At 29.3% G+C, this 25,257-nt stretch overlaps 1 protein-coding gene across 1 annotated transcript in view; it reads right to left on the reverse strand.

The window, feature by feature from the left end:
• Positions 1 to 25,257, reverse strand: part of LOC107993526 (cytoplasmic dynein 2 heavy chain 1) — a 41,727-nt gene that overhangs the window by 15,415 nt on the left and 1,055 nt on the right. Inside the window, exons 2-31 of the mRNA XM_028664664.2 lie at positions 23,921 to 24,249; positions 23,556 to 23,718; positions 23,149 to 23,330; positions 22,969 to 23,081; positions 22,566 to 22,811; positions 22,015 to 22,235; positions 20,917 to 21,315; positions 20,494 to 20,735; positions 19,373 to 19,696; positions 18,133 to 18,199; positions 17,704 to 18,040; positions 15,386 to 16,125; positions 14,718 to 14,880; positions 14,335 to 14,554; positions 14,095 to 14,221; positions 13,557 to 13,880; positions 13,051 to 13,332; positions 11,937 to 12,180; positions 10,102 to 10,609; positions 8,915 to 9,307; positions 8,115 to 8,294; positions 7,035 to 7,400; positions 6,741 to 6,859; positions 5,744 to 6,054; positions 5,521 to 5,669; positions 4,958 to 5,236; positions 3,885 to 4,114; positions 3,210 to 3,338; positions 2,473 to 2,721; positions 454 to 887 (exon numbers count right to left, since the gene is read on the reverse strand). Of these exons, the coding sequence (XP_028520465.2) occupies positions 454 to 887; positions 2,473 to 2,721; positions 3,210 to 3,338; positions 3,885 to 4,114; positions 4,958 to 5,236; positions 5,521 to 5,669; positions 5,744 to 6,054; positions 6,741 to 6,859; positions 7,035 to 7,400; positions 8,115 to 8,294; positions 8,915 to 9,307; positions 10,102 to 10,609; positions 11,937 to 12,180; positions 13,051 to 13,332; positions 13,557 to 13,880; positions 14,095 to 14,221; positions 14,335 to 14,554; positions 14,718 to 14,880; positions 15,386 to 16,125; positions 17,704 to 18,040; positions 18,133 to 18,199; positions 19,373 to 19,696; positions 20,494 to 20,735; positions 20,917 to 21,315; positions 22,015 to 22,235; positions 22,566 to 22,811; positions 22,969 to 23,081; positions 23,149 to 23,330; positions 23,556 to 23,718; positions 23,921 to 24,249 (8,070 nt within the window). The remainder of the gene's footprint in view (positions 1 to 453; positions 888 to 2,472; positions 2,722 to 3,209; positions 3,339 to 3,884; positions 4,115 to 4,957; positions 5,237 to 5,520; positions 5,670 to 5,743; positions 6,055 to 6,740; positions 6,860 to 7,034; positions 7,401 to 8,114; positions 8,295 to 8,914; positions 9,308 to 10,101; positions 10,610 to 11,936; positions 12,181 to 13,050; positions 13,333 to 13,556; positions 13,881 to 14,094; positions 14,222 to 14,334; positions 14,555 to 14,717; positions 14,881 to 15,385; positions 16,126 to 17,703; positions 18,041 to 18,132; positions 18,200 to 19,372; positions 19,697 to 20,493; positions 20,736 to 20,916; positions 21,316 to 22,014; positions 22,236 to 22,565; positions 22,812 to 22,968; positions 23,082 to 23,148; positions 23,331 to 23,555; positions 23,719 to 23,920; positions 24,250 to 25,257) is intronic.

Genomic DNA, 25,257 nt, shown 5'->3' on the forward strand with positions numbered 1-25,257 from the left:
TAGTTCAAACCATTAAATTGTCTAACGAATTTTTATTTAATTTTGATTTGATGAAATTAAATTTAGAATTAACAAAAATTTATTCAATTTCTGATTTCACAGTTATATTGGATTTATATTGAATTAAATCAAATTTTTAATAAACAACAATTTAAATTAATCCAATCTAAACTATTTTTTATAATAACTTTTTAATGATAAAGTGATACCTTTTTGTAAATATTTATCGTTTAATAAAATTGTTTTTCAAAATATAATATCTATACTTCTTATACAGCTTTGAATGTTTGAAATTTTAATAAAAATATCCGTGAAGAATCTCAATTGTGTCTTTATATAGATGGCACAGATCATGAAACGCCTAAGAATAATACCTAATTTATAATTTGACGTTATACTATCTGTACACGAAAAATCAGTACTCCAAACATCATTGCAAACATTAACATATACCTCCAACTCCTGACGCTGTTTCGAAACTTCATCCTCTAGTTTAGCCACTTGCTCTCCAGCTTCCTTCAATTTCCCTACGCCAGCTTCGAGGCTGTTCAATTTTTGCTCCACCTCCTCGCTCCAAGTCACGTGCAGGTGCTTCCACGTGTACAGAAGGGCGAAGAATCGGGCCGGTGCTCGTTGCTGCCTCGGCGCTTGAAGATGAGCCTTGACCAATTCCTTGATACCTGCCAACGTCTCCTCGGAGTCTTCGATATCGAGACCGTTTTGCTGACAGGCTATTTCGGTTAAAGGACCTTCCCAAGACCACCATTCACTGCCGAGACCTGGTCCTATCGTCACGCAGTGTCTATGGAGACCTGAACGCGATAACCAAGGTGAACGAAGCTCTGCTGTGTCCACCATTATGGCCACTCGAAGATATTTCCGCAGGCCTATGGAATTGTATAAGATCGTTGAAAAATATTCAGAGAATAAAACGTTATCGCATTTAAAGAGGCACAATGATGATGAATTTTTGATAAACCATATTTCTCGATATTTCGAAATTATCGATGCTTAAATGAGATTCTATATATAGAATGTGGCCTATTTAAATCAAACTATTCGAATATCTTGGAAATTATCGATTACCAAAAGATTTTTCAAATAATGCTTGAATTATTTAAATAGACACGTAAAGAATATGGAGGTCAATTTTGTTTTTTTGAACATATTGTAATAATATTTTGTAATAAAATAGTTAATGTAATTCGTTATTTTCTGTACAAAAGTAGTATGCTATGCTATGCTTTATTTCATAATACGATATTTTCCTTACTTTTCAAACAATGAATTTTATATGTTTAATTATCGAATAAAACAAAATTAAATACTTTTTATATTTACTTTTTGAAATATTTTCTAATATCAATTATAATTTTGAAGATATTTCAGATCTTATATTCGGATCTTATAGCTATTATAACTGATGAATTTAATGATATATAATATTTCCATCTGATCTTAATTATTAACTTTTTTTTAATTCAAACTCCACATAGTATGAGAATGATTGAAATTTTGTTGAAAACAAGATTGTTCGATTTGTAGTAATAGAAATTGCATTATGAATAATCAAAAAATAATCTCAAAGATTTATAAAATTGTATTTTCTGTATTTATAAAAGTATTACAATTACCATGTATCAATTTGAACGAGTCAATGTTTGAACCAAAGCGATAAATGTTGACATTTTGATACGAACGAAGAGTTTCATAATTACCTAAAGTTTTAGGTAGAAATAGAAGGAATATTGATGTAGTTCTCAAACATGAATAATGAATGCATAATGTTTAAAGAGTTTCGAATGCAATAACCAAGTTTAAAGTACTTCAATATCTAAGATTATAATCATTATAATTTTGCACATTCATGATCGTATTTCTTTTGATATATCGAATATAATTGTGTCTTTGTTATATTTTTATCATGAACACAATTTTTCCATTCGAATTAACATTATAAAAATTCCTTTTACAGATTAATGTTCCCTTGAAATAATAGAAATTATGATATGACAGAACTTTAATTATTTACTATATAATATTTTATATTCATATATATGACAAATCTTTAAAAATGAATTACAATGATATATATGATAGATATTAAAATCATGATGCGAACAAAGGATGCATGACTATCCAATATTTTATTTGAAAATGGAATATTGATGTAATATTCTGAGACAAGGATAATGGACTCTCGAAATTGAAATATTCATATTGCGCTGCAATAACGAACGGTATAATCAGCAACTCATTTCTTCATGCAGATTTCGCTTCTGCAAATAATTTTATGTTAATTGCCGCAAGGCAATTCCCCTAATTTGTATCCATTGTTGTGATGATTGAAATCTCGAAACGAAATATATATGTAAGAATAACAATAATGAAAGAAAATTAATAAGAGTTGATAAAATAGAGATGTAATTGTCACTTGTCGTTTTCTCGTTAAAAAGTCTGTGTATTACGTACGATAATAGAGGTATTGTTCCAACATGCCAGAAAAATCTTCCTTTCTTGCCACGTCAGCCAATGGCGCTATTAACCCGTCGAGTTCCTCCACTGTAAATAATCCAGGAAGTTCACCTCTCGACACTATTGCGCTGGCCAGAACAGCCAATCCAGCTTCCCTCATATGATGTTCTTCCAACAAAAGTAAAGTCGGCTCACCATCGATTCCAGCAGCCTGAACTGCAGTTTTCACCGACATTCGACCACGACCTGAAAGAATTTCATTTCATGTTCAATTTCGAAGAAATAAAACGTGGTATACGGTATACCAGTATAGTTGAACGTGCTACGCGAAAAAATTGCTGAGCACATATTAATACTTGTGAAATAAAATAGCTCAAGATATTGTAATAGAATTAATAGATTGATTTGTTGGCAGTCAAATTATCGGTTGAATTTATCTTTAAAACTGATTTCAACTTTTTGAATTCAATTTTAAACGAAAATTTTATTATATAATTTGGATGTTAAATATGTTATGATGTATATCCCATTTGTAGTTTGATAATGATGACTTTTAAATTAATTATTTTATTAATTGTTAATTTCACAAAAATGATTAATTAATAATGTAACGCATGAATAATGTATTAACAATTTAAATATTTATGAATTATGCAATACCGCATATAAATTTTAAATCAATTTTATCGCTTAACAGAATTTAATACAGAAATTTCAAAATATATATGCAATACCAGGTCCCGAATCAATCAAACGAAGTGAAGAATATGTGGCAGCGAGTCTCACTGCCGATTTTCTTCCAGCACCGGGCCGTCCAATCAGAATCACACCTCGTAGATTCGTTCCAAAAGTCCAACTTAAACCTTATCGAATAATTAAAAAAATTACAAATTATATGAATAATTATGCATTTATCTACAAGGAACAAATATTTAAATCACTTAAAAAATTATCGTATTTCCTCAATTATTATAAAAAATAATAATCCTTCTAGAAAAATTTGCATAAAATAAAATAACTAAATAATTATTTTATATTAATTTACAGAAATTTTAGGATTATTAACCTCTTGCCATAAAATGATCATTTGCAATTGAAAGCTATTTATTATATTCTATTAATAAAACTGTATAATAAGAATTATTATATTCTAGAATTATTTTCAGTTTATTAATTTATTTCTCATTCGTTTAAATCTTCAGACAAAAATGAATAATTTGAAATGAATTTCAAATTAAATTGTAAGATTAAAACCGAATTCAGCAATAATCGTAAACCGATAATTACATGATAAAAGACGTGGCTAACAATTGATAAATTTCACGAATGTAGATCAAGATGAAACGATCAGTGGATCAAACCCGTTTGGAAATAAGGTTAATGTTAAGTTAATTTTGAAAGATGCTTACTAGCCACCGTGTGCAACAGGTGAAACGAAATCGATGCATGCACTGGATCGCCTTCCCTTGCGCATCTCGCTGCAGCGTTAATTATCTCGTTCCGCCATTGATCCTGGTCTAAAGGCAGTAGTCCATTGTTCCCTCGTTTCCATATGTATACATCGTTTCCGGTCACTATAGAATTTGCAGACTTCGAGAGGATTATGGATTCCCAACGAGACTGATCTTTGGATGTTAATCTTGTGAGAAATTTAAAAATAATTTATAATTATATATTTATATGGAAGATTTTAATGGAATTAAATTTAATGAATATTTTTTGTTTCATTACTGTTTATTCATTACTTATTGATTTTTAGATTAAATTTTTTCCTCAATTTTATTGGATTATGCAATAAAGGGAATATGTTTAGTTTTTCAATATTGATAATGATGATTTTTTTCTATAAAGTTTTCATGTATCAAAAAAGAAAAAAAGAAATATAGATCAGTATTGATTATTCTATAGAATATTAATATATTCTTTGGAATACTTTTGGAGGATTTATTCTAAAGAATGAGAACAAATATCAAAGTTGATATAAAAAAATATCAACTAGGACTTATTAATTAAGTTATAATTGAATTTTGAGTTAAGTAAAGCGAGATGGAAATGAATGTATCTAATGCAAACTTAAACTGTTTGTAACTTAATCAATATATATAATTTTTGTAATTTTTTGAATTATTATCTTTCTAATCAATTAATTTGCAAGTATTTTATTACATATATAATATATAGAAAAAATAAAAAAATTAACATCGATATAATTTTTAAACAACATAGAGAAACAGTTCAAAACTATTTGTTGCATTCAAAAAATTGATATACGATAATTATGCATTAAGCCATAGATATCTTATTTGACTTATAATATTTAAATAATATTGTATAATAAAAATTTATTATATCGGCAATAGAAATTTGAATTTTAAAAATTTGTCTTGTAGATTTATGGAATAAAAAAATGTCTAAACTCGTAAGCTTAAAGTCGAATATTTTTCACGTTGAAATTTCAAAGCTTTCTCTGTTGAGAAGATACCTAGGATGGAACATTCGTCTTCCAGCATCTAATAAATGACGCGTGATATTCGACTCATCTTCTGGAGAAGGATAATACTTCAAGCTGTCCGCCCATAAGATCAAATCTTTAGGAGTCCAATCGACGAACGTGCCGTGAGAAGACTTGATCGAACGAAAAGCGTCCAACATGACGGGTACCATCTGTGTGATCCAAGATTCAATCATAACACGATCCCCTTTCAAAGAGTCTCTTAGGTGTAATTCTAAAATGGCTGCTATATCTTTCGAATTTGGATACCTATAAAATGAAAAATTCTTTTTCAACATTAGAATATATTTTTGAGAAATTATTATGTATACATGTGCATCGAATATAAGCAAATATAAAAATAAAAATAATAAAAATTCAAATATAACTGATTAGAAACATTTTCTTGGACGAATAGTTTTACATTTGGAAGTCTCAATTTTAATAATTGTATATCATTAAAAGTCTCGAGTTTTGGAAATCTAATTGACAAAAAGCTATAAAAATATATGAAACTTGATACAAATTTAATATTAAATTTAATAATTACTTACGGAAGATAACGAGTGGATAGAAGAGCTTCTAATCTGGGATGCAATCTGGTCGTTGCATCAGCTGTGCATATAATGGTTAGAGAAACTCTAGCAAATTCCAAATCTTCTTCGTGAAATCCTCCTTCTTGGATCAATTCACGAACTAATTCCTGTAAATAAATTCAATTTTTTTCACCTTGTTTAATTCTTGTATTAATTTTTACTTATTAATCTCATTTAATACCTGTAGATCCTTGGACGCAAGATGCAGATCTTCCAAAATTAATATAATTCTAGATCCATTTCTGGGTTTATACGTTCTTCCGTGAGAAGATGAATTTAATTGTACGCAGTTTCTTTTTAGTTTGGTCACCAAATCTTGGGGGCCATAGAGAGATGAACCTTTTATCAATGTCGATTGCTCGATGTTTCGTATCGAGGAAAGTATGACAGATATCAGAGCGCTTTTTCCACAACCCTCCGGCCCCCTTATCATTATCGATTGGTTGCTGTTGATCCATGGCAAAACAGACGACAACGCTCCTTTCATATCACCTGAATTACAAATAGTATAAAACCATAAAGTGAAACGAAAGTTTTTATTAAATTACATTTATTTTCTTTTTTTTTATCCAAGTTATCATTGACGATGCATCATTTCTAAATTGTTATTTCTAAAATGTTTAATAAATCATTAATAAATAATTTTTTATTCAAGTTATCATTAAATATCATTATCATATCATTATTTTATTTAACAAAATATACATAAAATTTTATTTAATTAAAATATAAATTGAAATATAAATAAATATATAATTTGCTTAAAAGATTACATAGAATTATCGAGCTTAAGTTAATTAATGAAAAATTTGTATTGTAATACATTTTTTAGCATCGTTTTTATGAAAGAACTGTGATAAATTTTAACTCTTCAAAATCTCTTCGAATATCTCTTTTTAACAAAACTTAGCAAATATAATGGAAAATTTGCGAATAAAAGTTTCACAATTTTATGTATTGTAATTCGCATTATTTCTAGATTAAAATTTTATCAATAAATAATCTAATAAGTTAAAAACGATATAAATTTAACTGAAAAAACAAATCGAAAATATAAAATGTTAAATTTTTTATGCATATTCATCATGATTATATAACAAATTTGATAAAATCTCACACATGAATTTTTGTCAAATCAATTTTAAATTACCAAATAAAAAAGAATTATTTCAAAATACCTGATAGTGAAACAGGACCATCATCGGTATCCATAGATTCATCGGCATCCCCGACAGTTTCCAATCTATCCGTATTCTGATTATATAACACAGAGCACGGTTTCTGCTGATTTGGACACCTGTAATTCCAAATAATAACAATACTCATTTCCTAAAAATTTTACTTGGTTCATATATTTTTTTTATATATAATTTAATAACTTTTCGTTTATTTTATTGATTTAAAAAAAGAACATATACAATAGATCTCGAAGCAAAATTAATAACAAATTAATTTAATTTAAATTTTCTCACCAACAATCAGTAAGCTGGTAAATTAACCGTGCCAATTCATCTCTAGTGCTTTCTTTCCTTATTTGGCTGCATAAAGACGCGAGTAGAGCGTAAGAAGCGGAAATACTGGTACGAGAGTTCTTCAAATGGCAAAATACCGAGTCCATTAAGCCAGACGCTGAGGAAACGTCTGCGTTGATCTTCAAACACTCCTCAACGCAGGAACAAAGATGAGAATTCGCGAGTTCCTTTGCCGCCTCCGGAAGTGCATTTAATCGTGAAGTTAGCAGCAAGGAGCTGGAACTCGTTGAGCCCAGATGAACTACACCCAATCGCGATACTGTAGCGGGACTGGCGCTGGCTAATTTATGAGTCTCGAAGATGAATCTGTTTGGAAAATATGATTTCTTTTTTTTTTCTTTAAATAAATTTTTTTTCTCTTTAAAATAATAAATAATAAATTGAAAATAAATTTTCTTCTGTATTAATTATTTCGTCTTGTTATTAATTGATCTGTTATTTAATATTCTCTGAATTTTTATGTAATATTCTTAATATTTAACGCGGAAAATTGATATAAATAAAATACAGACACAATTTATATTAATTCGTAATAGAAATAAAAATTTTCTTCTGTTGCAGTGTTGTTCATAATTTAAAGTTTTTTAATATTCTACAATATGTAATATTATTCCTGTTTCAACTTGAAAATTTGAATCAAAAAGTAATTCGTTTGATTTATTTAAAAGTTTTAGAAAAAAATTTTAATTCTAATTTTCTTTTTTTAAGTATAACTTTATATTTTGAAATTTTACTATAAATAGACTTTTACTTAAAATAGATAGAATTTTTAATCAAGATATATTTAAATGTAAAAATATAAAAAAAAAGAATTTTTTATATTAAAAACTCAATGGATAACTCTGTTTTTCATTTGCTAAATCCATAAATCACAAATTTTTACAAAATTAAGTATTTCAAATTAACTTACTTTCAGAACATGTTCAATCAAGTTGATCGATTGGTTTATTCTATTCTAAAATGCTTGCAATTTATGTGGATAGAATACAAATTAATAATTATGGAAGAAGAGAAGTTTACTTTGTCCCGTATCCAAGTTTCACGCCCACACCATTGGGTAAAGTTAGTAATCGATTGTCATCTAAAGCAGAATTGAGAGCTTCGGCCCAATCTGGTTCCACATCACCATTCAAAATGATCCAAGTTGTTGAATCTCCGGCTGTTGCAACAGCATTGGATAACAAACCTTCCTTCCATTCTCTGATAGAGTGAAAAAAATGATCAATTTTTCATAAATGTTAATAAAAAAAATAATTGATTCACTTCGCAGAAGATACGAATAATTAACTTCAATATTTCATGTAACTTTTAAGTAATTCTTAATTAAAACATTTTGAACGTTAAAATTCGAATCTGTTGAATGTTGAATCTTTTTATTTTTGATTATAGTAAAAATTTTCTTACGTTATTAATTAATTAAAAAAATTCTGCTCTTCTTTTATAATAAAAATAATAAAATAAAGAATCATTTATTTATGTTAAATTACTACTCTACAAATAATTGCAAATAACTTTTGAAATTCAAAATTGAATATATAATGAATTAAAATTATTATACATTTCTTCAATTGTGAAAATTTCTAAACAATCTCTAAAATCATCTCTAAAATATATATAGAATGTTAAAAAAGAATTAGTCACTTCCTGAAATTCTTGTTTTGATAAATAATTATTTTGATAAAATATTTTTTCTGCTTTCAAAAAAGATTACAAAAAACATTCTTTGATTAACATATGATTTTATATCAAAAAGATTTCATAAACTAGAAAAATTAATTTGAAAGAAACTTCTTAACTACGTTTTATCATTTTCGAAATACCTTGTTTGTGGATCGACACGGCCCAAAAGTCTAGATTTCGGCATAGCGCCAGGAAACACGTGAAATTGAACAACCGTTTCACCGATTTTCGTCAGGGCTTCGAACAGTAATTTTCTGATGGTCGTTTTACCACATCCTGGCGGGCCAACGATCGCCACGCCGGTTCTACTTTTCAACTGGTCGTTCAATTGAATGCATCTGTTCGCCATTTCCTTGCCTAACTCTTGCTCGGCGCAAAGCTCGAATAAAACATTTTGCAAATCTTTCCTCTCGATGAACGTGGAGGATGATGGATCCGCTGTTGGGAAAACATCCTCTAGAAGAGAGAGGAATCGAGGAGTGTCTTCTTCGGTCAATTTTGGCAACGTTGAAGACCGAATCGCAGCTACTAATCTACAATAAGAAAATATATTAAATCAGTTTTGTTTGCTAGATTTTCAATTTTTAACAAAAACTGCGTTCTTCATATTTCATAGTTCGGTTGATTAATATTTAATATTAATTGGAATTGGCATATTCAGCGTCTCGTTTTATCCATTTAATTATTAAATTGTGTGTTATTCAAAAAAATGTTTTTGCATAAAACTTGTTGTTTTAAAGAGGATGATTTACCTAAATTGAATCACTTTCAAAGTTTGCGAAAGTCTTTTTTTAAATTTTTTTAAATTGATTTTATATTTTCCGAAAATCAGAATTCATTAATAATACATTTTAAATAAGTTTCAATGAATTTCAAAAATTAACATAATGGAGTCAATTAAGTAATTCAATTAACTTATTTTGAATGATTTTAAAAAATTAATATAATTAAGTGAATTCATTGATGGTGCGTTTAATTTTAAATGGCAATAAATAATCTTTAGATATCGATATAAATGAACTAATGAATTCATCTTAAAGTAGACTACAACCAAAACTAAATAAAAATATATTCCATTTACTTCATAAACAATCTTATGATGATCATCATAAGATATCTCTTTTACAAACATTTTTTAACAGCATAATTGCATTAAGACATTATAACATCTTCTAATTAACAATATTTTATAAGTAATAATCAATTGTATCACTCGATCTTCACGTGTCATCTAAAATACAAGATTTACAAGATAATGAATTTCCTTCTACGCGATAAAATTAGATATCTCACATTATAATCGTTCAATTATTCAAAGGCACCAAACCTGCTAGTTTCATCCAAATCGGTCCTCGTAGAAATGGCATCGAGCACAGACCTAAGGGCCCTAAGGCCCCAATCGTAATGCGGCTGATTCGAAAGCAGTATCTCCGCGATGTCGAGCGTCTCCACGAGCTGTTTCGCGAGCGTCGAGGCATCCAAGAATCCGGCACACTCCAGCAACGCTTTCACGATGTCGGATCTGTCCGGATGAGCCATACCGATCGGCCTGAACAACCGCGCCAGAGAGTCCGGTAGCTTTCGTCGACCGCCATACTCGGAGCCAGCAGGGTTCATCGTGATGAACACGCAACAGTGCGGATCCAGATTCACTTTTTGATCCCCTAACAGGACTTGGGGTGAGCCGTCGCGAACCGCTTCTTGCAGAGGCCTGACCAACATGGCCACCGCGCTAAGCGTTTCCTCTTCGAGGCGATTGAACTCGTCGAAGCAACCCCATGCACCGGCCTGGGCAAGCCCGCCGAGTATACGCCGCATACTTCCGGCGTCCATTCCTGATGCGTTCGAATATACGATTATAAATTATCAACACATTCTTTCTTGTGAAATTTTATGCTTGTTGGATGCTTGTGATATGATTCGAATAAATTTCTTAAACACCTTCGTGATTGATTGATATTGAAATTTGAAAGAAGAATAGTATTTATTAGTTTTTGTGAATATTGATAAAAAATTGTCAATATTGTACATTGAATTCTGTATATATAGACATGATTAAATGTAGTGATTATTATTGTAAAAGTCGTTTAAATGCCTAGGTAAGTTTGATATTTATAATCTTATAATTTTATCTTATGTAAAATTTTTAATTGTTGCTATGAAAAATTGTAAATATTGGTTTAAATTCTAACCCAATCCAATATTTATTAAGAAATCGAATTCTATTCGAAGTGTGTTTAAAATAACAGCAACATCTGTGCGCCAAATGTTTTTATTTACAAATTCGTTTTATTCTATTCTCGTCTATTTGATATCGTATTTGGCGAATCAAATGTGCTACGATGATTTTTACGAAGACAATAATAAATTTGTATTAGTAACATTTATTAGATAGGATAGACAGTATTCGATTCATTAATAATCTATTGGATTTATAGCCAATAATTTATAAATAACATGAAAGAAATCAAGATTATATAATTATTTTTTAATAATAAAAAAAATTTCCAGATTTAATATGAGATTTTATATTTAAAAAATTATTTTTTGAAATGTAATGAGGTTTTGAAATTTTTATTTTTTTATTTTTTAAGCATTTTTAAACATATTTTTTGACTTTATAATTTTTATTTTTATCATAGTTATAATATTTTTTCCTTAGGTTTATTATGTTGTAAATTTATTGATATTTTTTAAAATGAATATTAAAATGGGATTATGAAAATGACATTTTAATAATTTTTTTCTATCTTAAATCTACTCCGAATTCCTTTATTCAAAATTATTTTCATAATATAAAACATTATTTTTTGAAAAAATGATTTACAATGCTTCAAAAAATTTCTTCTTTCTAAATTAAATGAAAGATAGAGAAAAAGCTTTAAAATAAAAGTCACATTTTTTTAATTTGTCTTATCAAATTAAAAATATTTCTATAATATCAAATATTAATGAAATAAATAATAAAACAATGAGTAACGTAATAAAAATAATTATATTAAAAATTATATTGAACATTTAAATTAATAGCAAAAGTTAATTTTCCAAAAGAAATTTAACGAAAGCACGAATTGTCGTAGATAATTTAAAACGCAGTCGTAAAGACGGAAATCGAACCACGCAAAAACAATTTGGAACTCGTAAATGTCGATATATTATTACCTTCATCGCAATTGAAAACTAAAACGAGCCTGCCAAGAATAGCGCCAAGTGCCTTCACGCTCTCGGTTTTTCCAGTTCCAGCCGGCCCGGTGGGGCTGCCGCCTAAACCGAGTTTCATTGCCTGAGTAAGAGCCAAGAAACACCTTTCGGTTAATGGTGTTTGAACTAATCCCACCGCCGCTCCTTGATACTCGAAACGGTATAGAAATTCAGCGCCAGCGCACCGTATCACTGTTTCTTTGTCCTACAATTAATAGATACGGATAGTATTACGACGAAGGATCCAATCTTCTTAGTCAATAATAATAAACAAGTTTCATCGGTTAATAGGTTTCGAATAATCAATTAAAAAATACCTCTTTTAATTACTTAATTTCTTTATTGTTTTCTTAATTCGTTTTTGGGCCAACATTAATTTATTTTATTGGCTATTATGAAACGACGTGACGTTAGAGATGATTTTTAAGGAGAAATAAGGTCGCCAGAAATTATTTTATATGGGGGAAAAAATTAAATTACGAATAAAATTTGTAAATTTATTATTTATGCAAGATTAAAAAATTTAAAAACTTCAATTTATATTAGTTTATTAATATGCATATTTGGAAAAATTGATTCTAAAGATAAATACAAAAAAGTTATATAAATGGTATACAAAAGTATCGATGAAAAGTTTATTAGGCAATTTGTTCCATCTAATGAAAATATAAATTATTTATAACTTAATAAATAAAATTCATCTAACATTTTTGAATATAATTATGTATTATATAATCATATGTATATAATTTTTAAAATTTTTAAAAATTTGAATTAATTATATTTTCCTTAAAATATCATCTGTTTAATTTTACAATTTAATACAAGTCACTTTGGGAAGAAACTTCAAAAAGAAGCTCATAAAAATGTATTATAACGTCTCTGTTGAAGTATATTTCCACGTAATGTGAAAAAAGTTTTTCACAATGATAAATGTGAAATACCATTTAACAAATGAATAACACTTGTAAAAACATCAGGTTTATAAAATTATTAAAAGAAATAAGAAAAATAAAAGTATGGAAAGTAATTAACAATTTCTCGAAATAAAATGATAAAATATATACGAGCTTACTGTTCTGTAACTCCTTAATTGTCTCTGCCAAGTCCAAACAGCACTTTCTTCCCGTTGTACAACATTTAAAAGATTCCTAGCTATCTCCAAATGATGTACAGTATCAAGCAAAAGCCCTCGTGCCTTCAATGCTGTTAATTTATCACCAGCATCCTCTAGACCTCTGTATCGAGCTCTTTGCGTTTCCAAATATTCGACGAGCTTTTTTAAAGCTGTACTACCTTCCTTCAAAGCTACCTCACACCTCTCCGTAAAGCGAATCCTCTCCGACAGCAAAAGAATCTTAACAAATATCGAAAATGATTATTAATAACACCGAGAGAATAATTCAAAACTATTTATCATGTTTTTTAATTTGCTATATTTTACAGATCTTTTCTGTATTTTTCTTCATTTTTTTAAAATTGCACATATATTCATATCAATAACATTTTCAATATTGTTTTTTTATCCAAGTTCTTTTATCATCGCAATATAAGAATTTTATTTTATTTTTTTTATCTTACTTGAGTTGGGTAAGACGACGGATCGGGTGTAGAATCAACCAGGCATTTTTCTAAGCTCTGTCGAAGAGAATTTTTCATCCCCTCCTCGAGGTTACTCAACCATTGCGGTAATGGATCTCGAAGATCGACAGGGTTGGATAATCGCAATACTTCGCCTTCTGGGGATACAACAGCCGTCAGTCCATTATCGTTTTTTATTATCGAACCGACGCCTTGATATAATTTCGATAAATGAGCTTCCAGGCCTCGACCGCTGGCTGACACTAATTCGAGAAGGTCCTCGTCGCTCAGGAAATACAAACGTGGATAAGACGATCGTTTTTCCTTTAAATAGCGAGGAATTGTAAAAAATTAATTTTAAATTAAATTAATGTTTTTTATAATACATTATATTACGTAAATTGTTCTTTTAAATAACGATACTGAAACAATTTATTAAAAAAAAATAATAAAAAGAACTATTATTGCGAGTTATAATAATTACTATAACTTAATTATTAAATTATTTGATTATAAAAAGACAAAATTTTTTCAGTACCTCCAAATATTCATCAAGGCTCTTTTGACATCTGTCGAGCAAATCTTTCAGACTCGTAAAAGACGAAAGAGGAAGTCTCCTTAAAGACGACACCCTTGGATCACGAGACACTTCACCCATAAGATATCTAAATATTGATTTTACATATAAATCAATATCTTAAAAAATGTTATTACAATAATTCTTATAATTTTTATATCTATTCAATTTTTAAATTGAATTTGAAATCGGATAAATTACCTAAATTCTTTGTTAGCACGTGACCATCGACCAGTATCATTGGGAGCAGCGCCACCTTCGTAAACTGGTTCCAAATAGACCCACTTTCTCTGTATGGTACTCAAAACTTTTATTCGCTCTTCCACTTCGGACAATCCAGCTTCGCATCGTGCAACTCTGGCTGCAAATCTTTCGTATCCCGTCGCCCCTTTCGCACCCTCCAATAAGAGTCTCAATTCACCTTCAGGATAACAAATTAATTATATTTATATTTGCACAATTATGCAAACTTTAATATTATAATTATTTTAAAATTTTACGAGTAAAATTTATTTTATAAAAGCGATGTACGTAATTGAGAAGAAAACTCAAATCAATAGTTTTTGTCAACAAACAAAATTCACCTGCTCTTGCTAACAAACTGCCATACTCCTCAACGAGAAGAATACCAGTATTTTTACTGTCTTTCGATTGTTGTAGTTGAAGATGAGCCGACGCTTCCCAAGATTCCAGTTCCATTAACCCTTGTCGAATGCCACTTTCTGCTGCTGCTTTTTTCGTTATTTCCTAAAAAAATTATTATTATTACATTTTTTATTTCAATTATTCTATTCTTTTATTCTTAATTTTTTAATTTTTTTTGTGTACAAATTATATCATTATTAATTATAATTAAAGAACTCATAACCAAAATTTAAAGTTTTTGTTAAATTTTTCAGATAAAAATATATTTTAATAATCACAATTTAATTCTACAAAAATGGTAAAGTTTGTTCAATTGTGAAAAGTCATATTATTCTTGAAAAGAAAATTCTCTTCTTGTTTTTTTTTAAATTACACTGTAAACAAATATCATTTTTTACAAATTAAAAAAATGTCTCAATTTCAACACGAAAGGACATATCAAATTTTATCATCTGATAACAGAATGCGAATTCTGAAAATTTTCCTTCCCTTCGTTAAATAAAGATTATAAAAAACTTCTATTAAATTAATTACAAATGCATTAATATCTTTAATAATTAAGCAAATGAAAGGATATTTATAAAATGAAACATCTTAGGCTTATCACCTTTATTTTGTCGACATTCTCTTCGATCTTCTTCGCAGAACGAAGCAAATGACCCAACGTAATATCTCTCGCGTTTCTGACATCCCTCAGACCCAAAAGTGGCATCAGTTCACCCCAATGTTCCTCCGCAATCTCGTCGCCTCGAAGAAGCTGCAGCCATTCTATGGTCCCTCTCATCTCGCGTACCTTCCTACCAACGAATGTGTCCACCTCGAAATTTCCATCCTTTCCATCCATCAATTGCTCCTTCAATTGATCCTTCAATTGGACGCGTATTCTATTTTCCCAGGAATCGAGCCAATCGTGGAGTCTAGGTAATCTTCTTCTAGCCACTGCCCATTCCTCGTCCTCCTGATTCTTCAATTCTTCCATAAACTCGACTTGGAAACGGCAATTCGATTCCTCTATCTCGAGCTCCACCTCCAATCTATTTATATTATCCTCGTTGCTCTCCAAAACATCGTCTATTTTCAAATCGATTTTTCGACAATCGTTTCTCAGAACGTCCAGTTGCTCCTTCAAATACGTCCATCTCTCTTTCATCGAAATAATCCAATCCAGGGTAAGGATCTCCGGTTTCGAGGACCATTTCGCTTGCCATCTTTCGATCTCGTCTCGAAGGGCTATTGCCCTGTGACGAAGATTCACTTTCGCGTCCTCGAGCTCGCGATCTATCACGGATTTGTAACGTTCCAAACGGCCAGCTAGGTCTTGCCAAGCTGTATAGGCTGCACTGACACCTGAATTTTATCATTAAATTTTAATTGCCTGATTGATTTAAATTTAATTTAATTTAATTTAATTCTAATTTTAATTTTGAATTTTTATATTGCAATTGCATGATATATTTTACAAAAAAAATGGAAGAGAAAATTTTTAAAATTTACCATGGTGGTCATGAAATTTTTAAATTGATATCTATATTTTATTTTATTTAATTTATAATAAAAATTCATTAATACAAAGTGAAGTTTAACGGATAAAAAAATGGATAATAAATTTTACAGAAAATATCTTCAACAATCAAAATCATTTTTAAAAATTCGCAAAGAATTCTTAGGACGTTCATCGTTAAAAATTCATAGACGAAAGAATCGCGAAACATGCAATCTTTTAGTTTTTCTTCCGCTATCACTTATTCATTAGATCTTATAGCGTAATAAATCGTTGAATTTTCAAGCAGCTATTATCATAAATCATAAAATAAATTTAGAAAAAATTGTGACATGAATACTAAATTTTATATAAAAATTTGTTCTTTTATTATGTATTGTAAAATTAATGTTGTAAGTTTTCTTCCTTTTTTTCTGAAACGTATCACGAATGAAAAAAATGTTGGGAAATAATGAACATTCTCTACATAAAAACTTAAATTATAAAAAGTATAATTTGAAGTATTTGTACATTCAAAAATTTTATAACATCAAAAAAAAGAATTTTTTTGTTCACTAATAATTTTTTAATAAGAAAATTTAACAGAATCCTATCTTGCACATAAAAACACCAAGTATTTGCACAAATAAATCGTTCCTAATCTTTTCCAATATCTGTTTCCATAAAGAAAATCGCTACTACTTTATCTCGGTTTTCTCAGTAAATGGAATATTACATTCTGTAAAATTACGTATATGTATGAGCAATACTAACACACAGTGAAATACAATTCGTGGAATGAAAAGCGATAAAACCATTCAGGGAACTCCTATATTCTTAAAATTGTTTCGTATGTACATGAGTATGTTGATGCTCGATAAGAGATAACCAGAAGTAACAAAGAATTATTCTCTGACGCTGTTAAATACTACATTTTGTAACTTTCATTCAAAAGTAATATTTCAAAATTATTTTTAGTAAACAAGTTTCAAATAAACATTTGATTTAATATAAATATAAAAATATGGATATCTACTTTTTTTATTCATCAAAATAGATTTAAAATTTCATGAATATCAAAGAAGATTATTTTACAGTGATATTCTAAAGATTTAAAAATAAGATATTTATTGTAATGTATAATTTTATATCGATTATTTTTGTTAATTTTTCCACGGAAAATGAAAATGTTCAAATATTTTTTACAAATAATCTTATATTATCGAGTATATTTATAATGTACGAAACAACGCAAAAACAATCTCAGAATATATCCTTTTTGAATTTAAAATGTAAATTTGTAATTTTCATTGTTGCTGATAAAGTTACAACATATTTTCTAACTCAATATTGCCAAATTCTTATCTTTTTTAAAAATATAAAAACTGATTATCTCCGAGGTCCTTCTTCCATTTAATCATTCAACAATTGCACAATTGTTGTACCTTCAAGTTTTTCGCTAGTCCACGCAGCCATCACTTTGGAAAGTCCCGCAATGGCCTCCATCTCTTCGGCCATACCGGAAGATTGCGCCTCGATTCTTGCATGAGCTTCGTAGGCCAAACCAACTTCCTCTACGTTTCGTGGTCTACGTTCGAGTTCTTTCGTGGCGGACGAAAGGAACTCTACTATGGCTACTAATCTCGAAGAAGCTTCCACCCTTAAGTCGGAACACAAACGTTCCCAGTAACGACGGGAAGCCGATTCCAAGTCGTTTCTGGTTGTCGATGTGTCCACGTTAATGCACCAGATTTTCACCTCGCTCCCACGCAATCTTCCAACCTAGTTTTATTATTGAATTTCATTGTGTAAATTGGTCATTAAATCGGAAATGAATTGTATATTTAATTGATGGCAAAGCTACGATGTCTAACCTCTTGAGCCCATTGTTTGGCATCTTTGAACGCCCTTGTCCATTCTTGCGGCGATTTTCCTTTCAATCTTTTAAATTAAAAACATTTTAAAATATTAAACGATTATTTGATAATAAATTTGATTGCATAGCAAAAGATATAGTTGCTTAACGAAAATATGTTGAATGCTATTTTAAAAGGCTTTGAAAATTTCTGTATATGAAGAGTATAATAAGTCGTATATGGATAATTTTTTTATTACAAAATGATAAATATTAAAGTTTGAATATTGTATAATTTAAAATCTCATTGCATTGATTAAATTAAATTCTGTTTAAAAGGACGAAATTTTAAGCATTCATTTCATTTTCTTAAAACAGTATTTGACTAAAAACATTGTTGAAAAAGGATTTCTAAATGAAATTATATTAAAGATTGAAAAATTATTGCAAACTTTGAGATTGATTACACTTCTTCGAAGAGACATCTCATCAACAAAAAATGTAATTATTATGTACATTAAAATCCATATGTAACATATATTCTATTATATTCATTCAAATTTTCATTTGAATAAAAATTTTCGAATTAGATAAATTTTTCTTTAAGATCACGTTCAAATATTTTCACGAGCAATTGCATATGACACGACTTAAAAGAAAAAACTACAATTATAAAATAATGATTTCGATAACTCAATATCTAATTATATTTTACTTTTAAAATGTAAGCATCCATAACTTCATGAATGAATGAGCAATACATGAGCAATACATCCTCCTTTATTTAAAAAATCATTTATAGATTTTTTTAGAATAACATAATTTGGAAAAATAATTCTATATAGATTCAATATTGTGAAAGAAATTATAATATTGTTATGATTTGATATCATATAGATATAAAACATAAAAATGCAACTTAAAAGAAAATTAATTATAATATTGATTTTAAATATAAAAAGAAACGATCTTCATTGTTACCAAACACATTATACAGAAGAAAAGCCGAATCAATAGAAAGCTCTTTTTCAATTTGTCATGGAAAACTTAAACTCTATATAAGGAAATCCTTATGACATGTTCGTCATATTGCATTAAAAAGAGAACAAAATTCCTTTACTTTTATTCCTAAGCATCGAAGAAAGAGTATCTCTGAATCGTTTCGATGCGTTTGAATAACACGACGAGATAATGCAAAAGAATAAATGCTCTTCTGCAGAAACGGTGCATCACACGGCCATTAATTTTAAAACGATTACCGTTCAGCGGCGTCGAATTTAGCAGGGGCAGCCAAGTACAACCATTTCGTTCGAAGAGTTTCCAGAGCGGAAAGCGCGATTTCAGCCTGCTTGTAGACACTGCCGAACAAATAGCAACTCCTTTGGATCAGTCCGCCGAAATGCGCCTCGGCCGCGTCACCGACGCCCCTGAAATTCATGGGGATCGAGAGGGATCGACGAATCGACGAGTACAACTTGGCACGAATCTCCTCGAGGGACGGCCGCCATTGTAACGAGCCGTCCCGGAATGTCAGCTCCACTTTAACTTCCGGCAATTTCTTCAGCAGAGATGGCAACGCTCCTCTGACGTGGAAAAAAAGAAAATTTTGTTATGAATATGAAAATCGGCCATGTGAAACGATTCGTTTGGTATTCAATAGAGAGAATTTTTTAGAAGGAAGCTCGCTTTTAAGGATGTGAGAGAAGGATGGAGGATGTGAAGTTTATTCCATTGGAGATCTCTTGATCTCTTGTTTATTTCCCCTATTTTTTGTTAATGTTGAGCTGTTATTCGAATAAACATTGACTTCATTTATATTATAATATAATTGGAAAATAAATAAAAAGTAATTCACTAAAGTATAAGATAATTATTATTAGATTGTGAATATTTGTGCATTTAAGCAAAATTTGAATATAGAGAAATGAAATGCATATATGATAAGTAAAAGGACATAATAAAAAAAGACAAAATGTAATATATGTGATAATTAAAGAATAAAGTAAATATAATTTCTTAAGCCCCATTTATTACATTATAGTCATATTATAAAAATCCCTAGTCTAATTATTATGCTTGTAAAATTCTTTTTAAATTTATAATATTTGATATATTTGATATATTATACATTTTAGAAAAAATAGAAAAAATATGAAATCTTTTTATATGAAATGAATGAAAAATCATAGCTAGGTGAGGAATTAAATACTATAGTATATGTATATTATAGTATATTCTAATTTTTAAATTTTATCTACAATTAATATTAATTTTTATATTAAATATTAATTTGATTTATTTTATATCGTATTTGTTTTATATTATTCTAAGACATATTTTAAAATGAAACGATATCCATGATAGAAAAATCTATAATTACCTATAAGCCACGCCCAATGCTTTAAGCAATTGTCTGTCCCAATGTAATTTCCAAGCTTTCGTGTTTCCATATTCAACTTCGACAGTATCGACGATCGTTCTCATGTTCATCAATGCATCTTTCCAAGCATTCTGATTCCCAATCATATTTACAGTCTCTCCTTTCAATAAACTAGACACCAAATCCCTTAACGAGCCGTGCTTTGCAGCTAATTCTGAATTCTGTTGTGCAAATTTCCTTACCTGTTTCAATTTTAATGAAAATTAAATATACATCGTTTATAATTCTTTTTTTTTCTAAAAATTAAACAAATTGTACCGCATCTACTATATGATAATAATGTTTCAGGAATCAAATTATGCATCAATTTGCATTCTGTATGCGAAAAATTTTCAATTTTAATATCGATCTCGAAAAAATTACCAATTCTTTCAATCTGGCTGTATAAGCGTCGACAGCCTGAGGTTCGGACCAAGCAACGCCAGATTGTTCTTGAACAGCTCGAGCTAATTCAAGGGCGGTCGTGAGCATTAATGGTCTCTGAGACGGCACCATACGATCGCCAATCGTGTTGTGAAAGGTGGCGACCTGTTGAAGAGCTCTAGCGCGTCCAGCCAGCGTTCCAGCTCTTTCGATCAGATCCCTCACTTCTCGTGGAAGTTCGACCCCTTGACTCGAAAGTGCCCTCGCCTCTCTGATCAGAGTCATCAATCTTGGATCGTATGTGACCCTCATCATACTGGTACCGGTTAATTCAACCACCGCAGAATCAGTGCCTAACGTCAATTCCTTCCTGGTTACAGCGTCTTTCGTTTCTTCAGTCTGACGAACAAATTATGCTTTTATGTAACATTTTTTAACATTTCCTTGATTTTGAAAAAAATTTTAAAAGTTGGTTATTAATGGAAAATTGAAAAGTTTCTTTAAAACAAAGATAATTTAAAAATTAATTCTTTTCATTTCGAAATATGTAATCTTGAAATATATTTTTGAATGTTTTTGCTACACATGATTTTCTTTTATTGTTGTCAAGTTTTAGTTTCTAAGATATAAGCAAATATATACATGATATTTTTAATGTTTGTGAATATTTGTATAAAGAATCTGTATCGATTTTCATTTATAGATATTATAAACAAAAAATGAGGTTAGTTTGAGTTAGTTTAGTTTATTTGGTCGCCATAAAACTATTAACTATTATATTATATTAATATTTAATTAAAATATATAAATAGATATTAAAAAATTTATTATAAAACAATACAATTTGTTTAAATATTATGATGAGAAACTGTCAAGCAAACTATATGAAAATGTCGTCTAGAATGACTTGACAATATATTTAAAAAGTCATTGAAATTAAAAAGGAAGATCCTTTTACTAAAAATAATGTTTTAATATTTAATAGAATTCTTTTTGAATTCTATATCTAATTTTACAACGTATGTTATTAATATTTTACAATGTGTTATGAAATTTGTTATAGAAAAATATGTATTAATTGTAAAATTATAAAATTACCCAAGTATCGACGAAGCTTTGTCTTTTCCTTTCAACATCTTTCAAAGCTGTTATCAATCTCTCTGAAATTTCTCCATATCCAGGAAGATCCGCTAGCAATTCCTTTCCTAATTTATTTAAACTTTCTAATCTTAATTCTGCCGATCTAGCAGCTTGAACTTCTTGAAGTATTCTTGGACTGTCTAACAAATCACTCGTGTCCGGTCCAACCAAGCAATTTTCTTCAGCGATGCAAAAAATGAAAGATACGAATAAAATATTTTATATATAAAAGATTTTTATTATTTCATTATCATTAATTAAAAATTCGAGACTTTCAAGATCCAACATTAATTATTTTTAAAATTTAACTCTATTAATCCCCAATTTTATCTAATTTTAATTTAACAAAAGTAAAAATCAATACAAAAGAATTTTTTTCACAAATTTTTCTAAATATGCCAATGTTGAAAATATACAAACCTCTTCGCTAATATTTGGTTTTCTTTAAAATTTAATTTTCTTAAATTAAAAATTTTATACCAAGTCGCTTGATTAAATTTTGTAATCACCTATAAGATCTCCGTAAGCTGAAAGCAAAGTTTCTCGTTCTCCACGCAAGACCCTTTTTAAGCCGTCTCTTTTTAGCAGCTCGAAATAGCGCCGAAATTCAGCGAGCAAAAAATTCGGAGTGGTGGCATCGGCAATTTGTGACTTCAATTTTAACGCGACTCGTTCCTCGGCGGGTGCCAAACCCTCTTCGACCCTTCTCTTGAGTCGATTCCACTCGATGCCCTTGTCATCGTCATCAAACACCACTAATATGATTAATTAAATAAAAAAGTGTAAAGTAATTTCGTTTAGATATATAAAACCAATGATATTATTGAAGTATTATTTATAGAAACAGGCGTAAAATAATCTAATTTAGATAGATAAAAAAATATATCGTAATATTAAAAACTCTAGATATACCTCTGATATCGTCAAGGCATTGCATCAAGTTGTCCGTGCCAAGTCCAGATCTCTCATTCGATGTTAGCAATCTGGTTAATTGTCTATATTGAGCACGTAACTCGCCAATTTGCCTAAAACACGATAATAGCATTGAATCTTGGTTCGAACCAAGAACAGAAAAAGACATAGCGAAGATACCTTAACCGTTTGCCAACCCTTGAACATCTTTCAGGGATATAATTAGTGCCCTTCCACGAATGAAGCGAATGATGAGGCCAAAACAGCGTGGTGAATTTTTCCACCATGTCTGTCCATTTCTCGCATATTGCGGCACCATTTGATATTGCCTCGATTTTCACTCGATCATCGGTAGTTCGGATCTGTTTGAAGATTCATATTTATAATAAATTGGACTACAAATATTTATGCATTTAAAAAAAGCTCAAATTCAAAATAATATTGAAATATTGTATTACTTTAGAATTTGTTTTAATTTAATTTTATAGTTTATTTATTTATAATTATCTTCCAAAAGTAAAAGTAGAAATATTACATAGAATTCCGACAAAATTTGATGTTGATGTTTACAATCTCGATCTTTTTACCTCCTCAATTGAATTCTTCACAAGAGACACCACTTCGTTTCCGATAACGTCCAAAAAAGATTTCATACGTTCCTCGGTGTACACCAGATCCCCCAACTTCCACAAATCGTCGACATAGCCGGACACAACTTCAACAGCGTCATCCACGCTGATCAATCCATCGCTGTGTAAAAATAAATAGAGAAGGGAATATACTTATCGCCATGCTTATATCTTTCATATTTTATGTACCAATTATAACGAAAAAGCGTTATCCTCGAAACGATTTATATTGCACAAACTTGAAGGGGAGGATTAATGTACGGGGATAAAATGTCTCACGGCCCAATTATAAAATTCGAAACGACTTCTTTTTTTTATAGCACCTCGCAACAGCCGCCCGCTCCAACTCGGCCCTGATGCTCCTCAAGATTTTTACACCCTCTCCATAGATCATTTTGTCGTGCGATCGTTTCGCGTTCTCCCATATTTTCCTCCAATAATTCTCCTCCTCGTGCACGGAGCTCGCCGCTGACGAGCCGAGAAGATTCTCCTCCAGTTTCTTCAAATAGGACGAATCCAGACCGGAAGATCGAAGCGTTGGCGCCCATACTTGACGGAGAGCCTCGATCAGTGTCGATCCTTTTCCACAGCCGGTAGTCATGACGTGAACGAGATCGTGGAAATTCTTTTCCGTCACTGATGCCTCTGTTAACTGTATTAAATGTGTTTCGATTATTTGTTTCGATCGATTTTGTATTAGAATTAAAGATATTTATTTCGAAATTTAATGAAAATATAAGTGACGATCTATAATTTGATTGTAAGTAGTTTATATTAATGTGAGAATAATTATATATTTATAATTACGTTTTTAATTACAGCTGTATACATTATCGATGTTGCTAAAAATTATACGCATTAGTTTTAATTTTGAGAAATTATTTATTCGAAAAATTTAAATTTGTTGCCAATTTTTAAAATTTCAAAATTTCTATTTTTCCATTTTCTTGTATACTTGAATATATCGTTTCAATTATCTGTTCATAAAAATTCATATGTTTATAACAAAAATTTTTTCTAAAGACATGTATTAATATCATTTTTGTATCACTTTATAAACATTTTAGTTTTTGCACGTAGTTCTCATAATAATGAGATATTATGGATGCATAATTCAATAATTTTCTGTTTGAAAAAATTGAAACTGAAACTTCCAAGCTTCATTATGAATTCAGTTTAATTCTCTTCAATTAGAATTTTACGTAAACTTTATTATTAAATTCAAACTGTCTTTTGAATTAAAGCTATAATTCTTGACACGAATATAGCAAAAATTTGATAAAAGACAAGAATATATTAATTTGAATCACATAGCAAAACAAGATATAAAACATTTACATACTTTTATTATTTTATTTAATTATTTCACATACTTTCAAAAAATAAAATCTAATTATAAGATAATATATTACTTGAACAATAATTTTTCGATTATTTTGCAACAATTTTTATATAAAAGTCTTAAAAAATTCATAAATTTTCACGAAACAAATATTTATATCGTGCAAAACATATGTAAATTAAAATTACATTAATCCTACACACACATGAAGTCTGATAGACTTATTACTTTTTCTCCTCGATTTAATTATTATTTTATTATTTTTCATTAGGAAAATAATTATTAATTTTTAAAACATTATATTCTTTTTTATTAAAA

The sequence above is a fragment of the Apis cerana genome, linkage group LG6 (assembly GCF_029169275.1).
Source record: "Apis cerana isolate GH-2021 linkage group LG6, AcerK_1.0, whole genome shotgun sequence".
NCBI lineage: Eukaryota > Metazoa > Arthropoda > Insecta > Hymenoptera > Apidae > Apis > Apis cerana.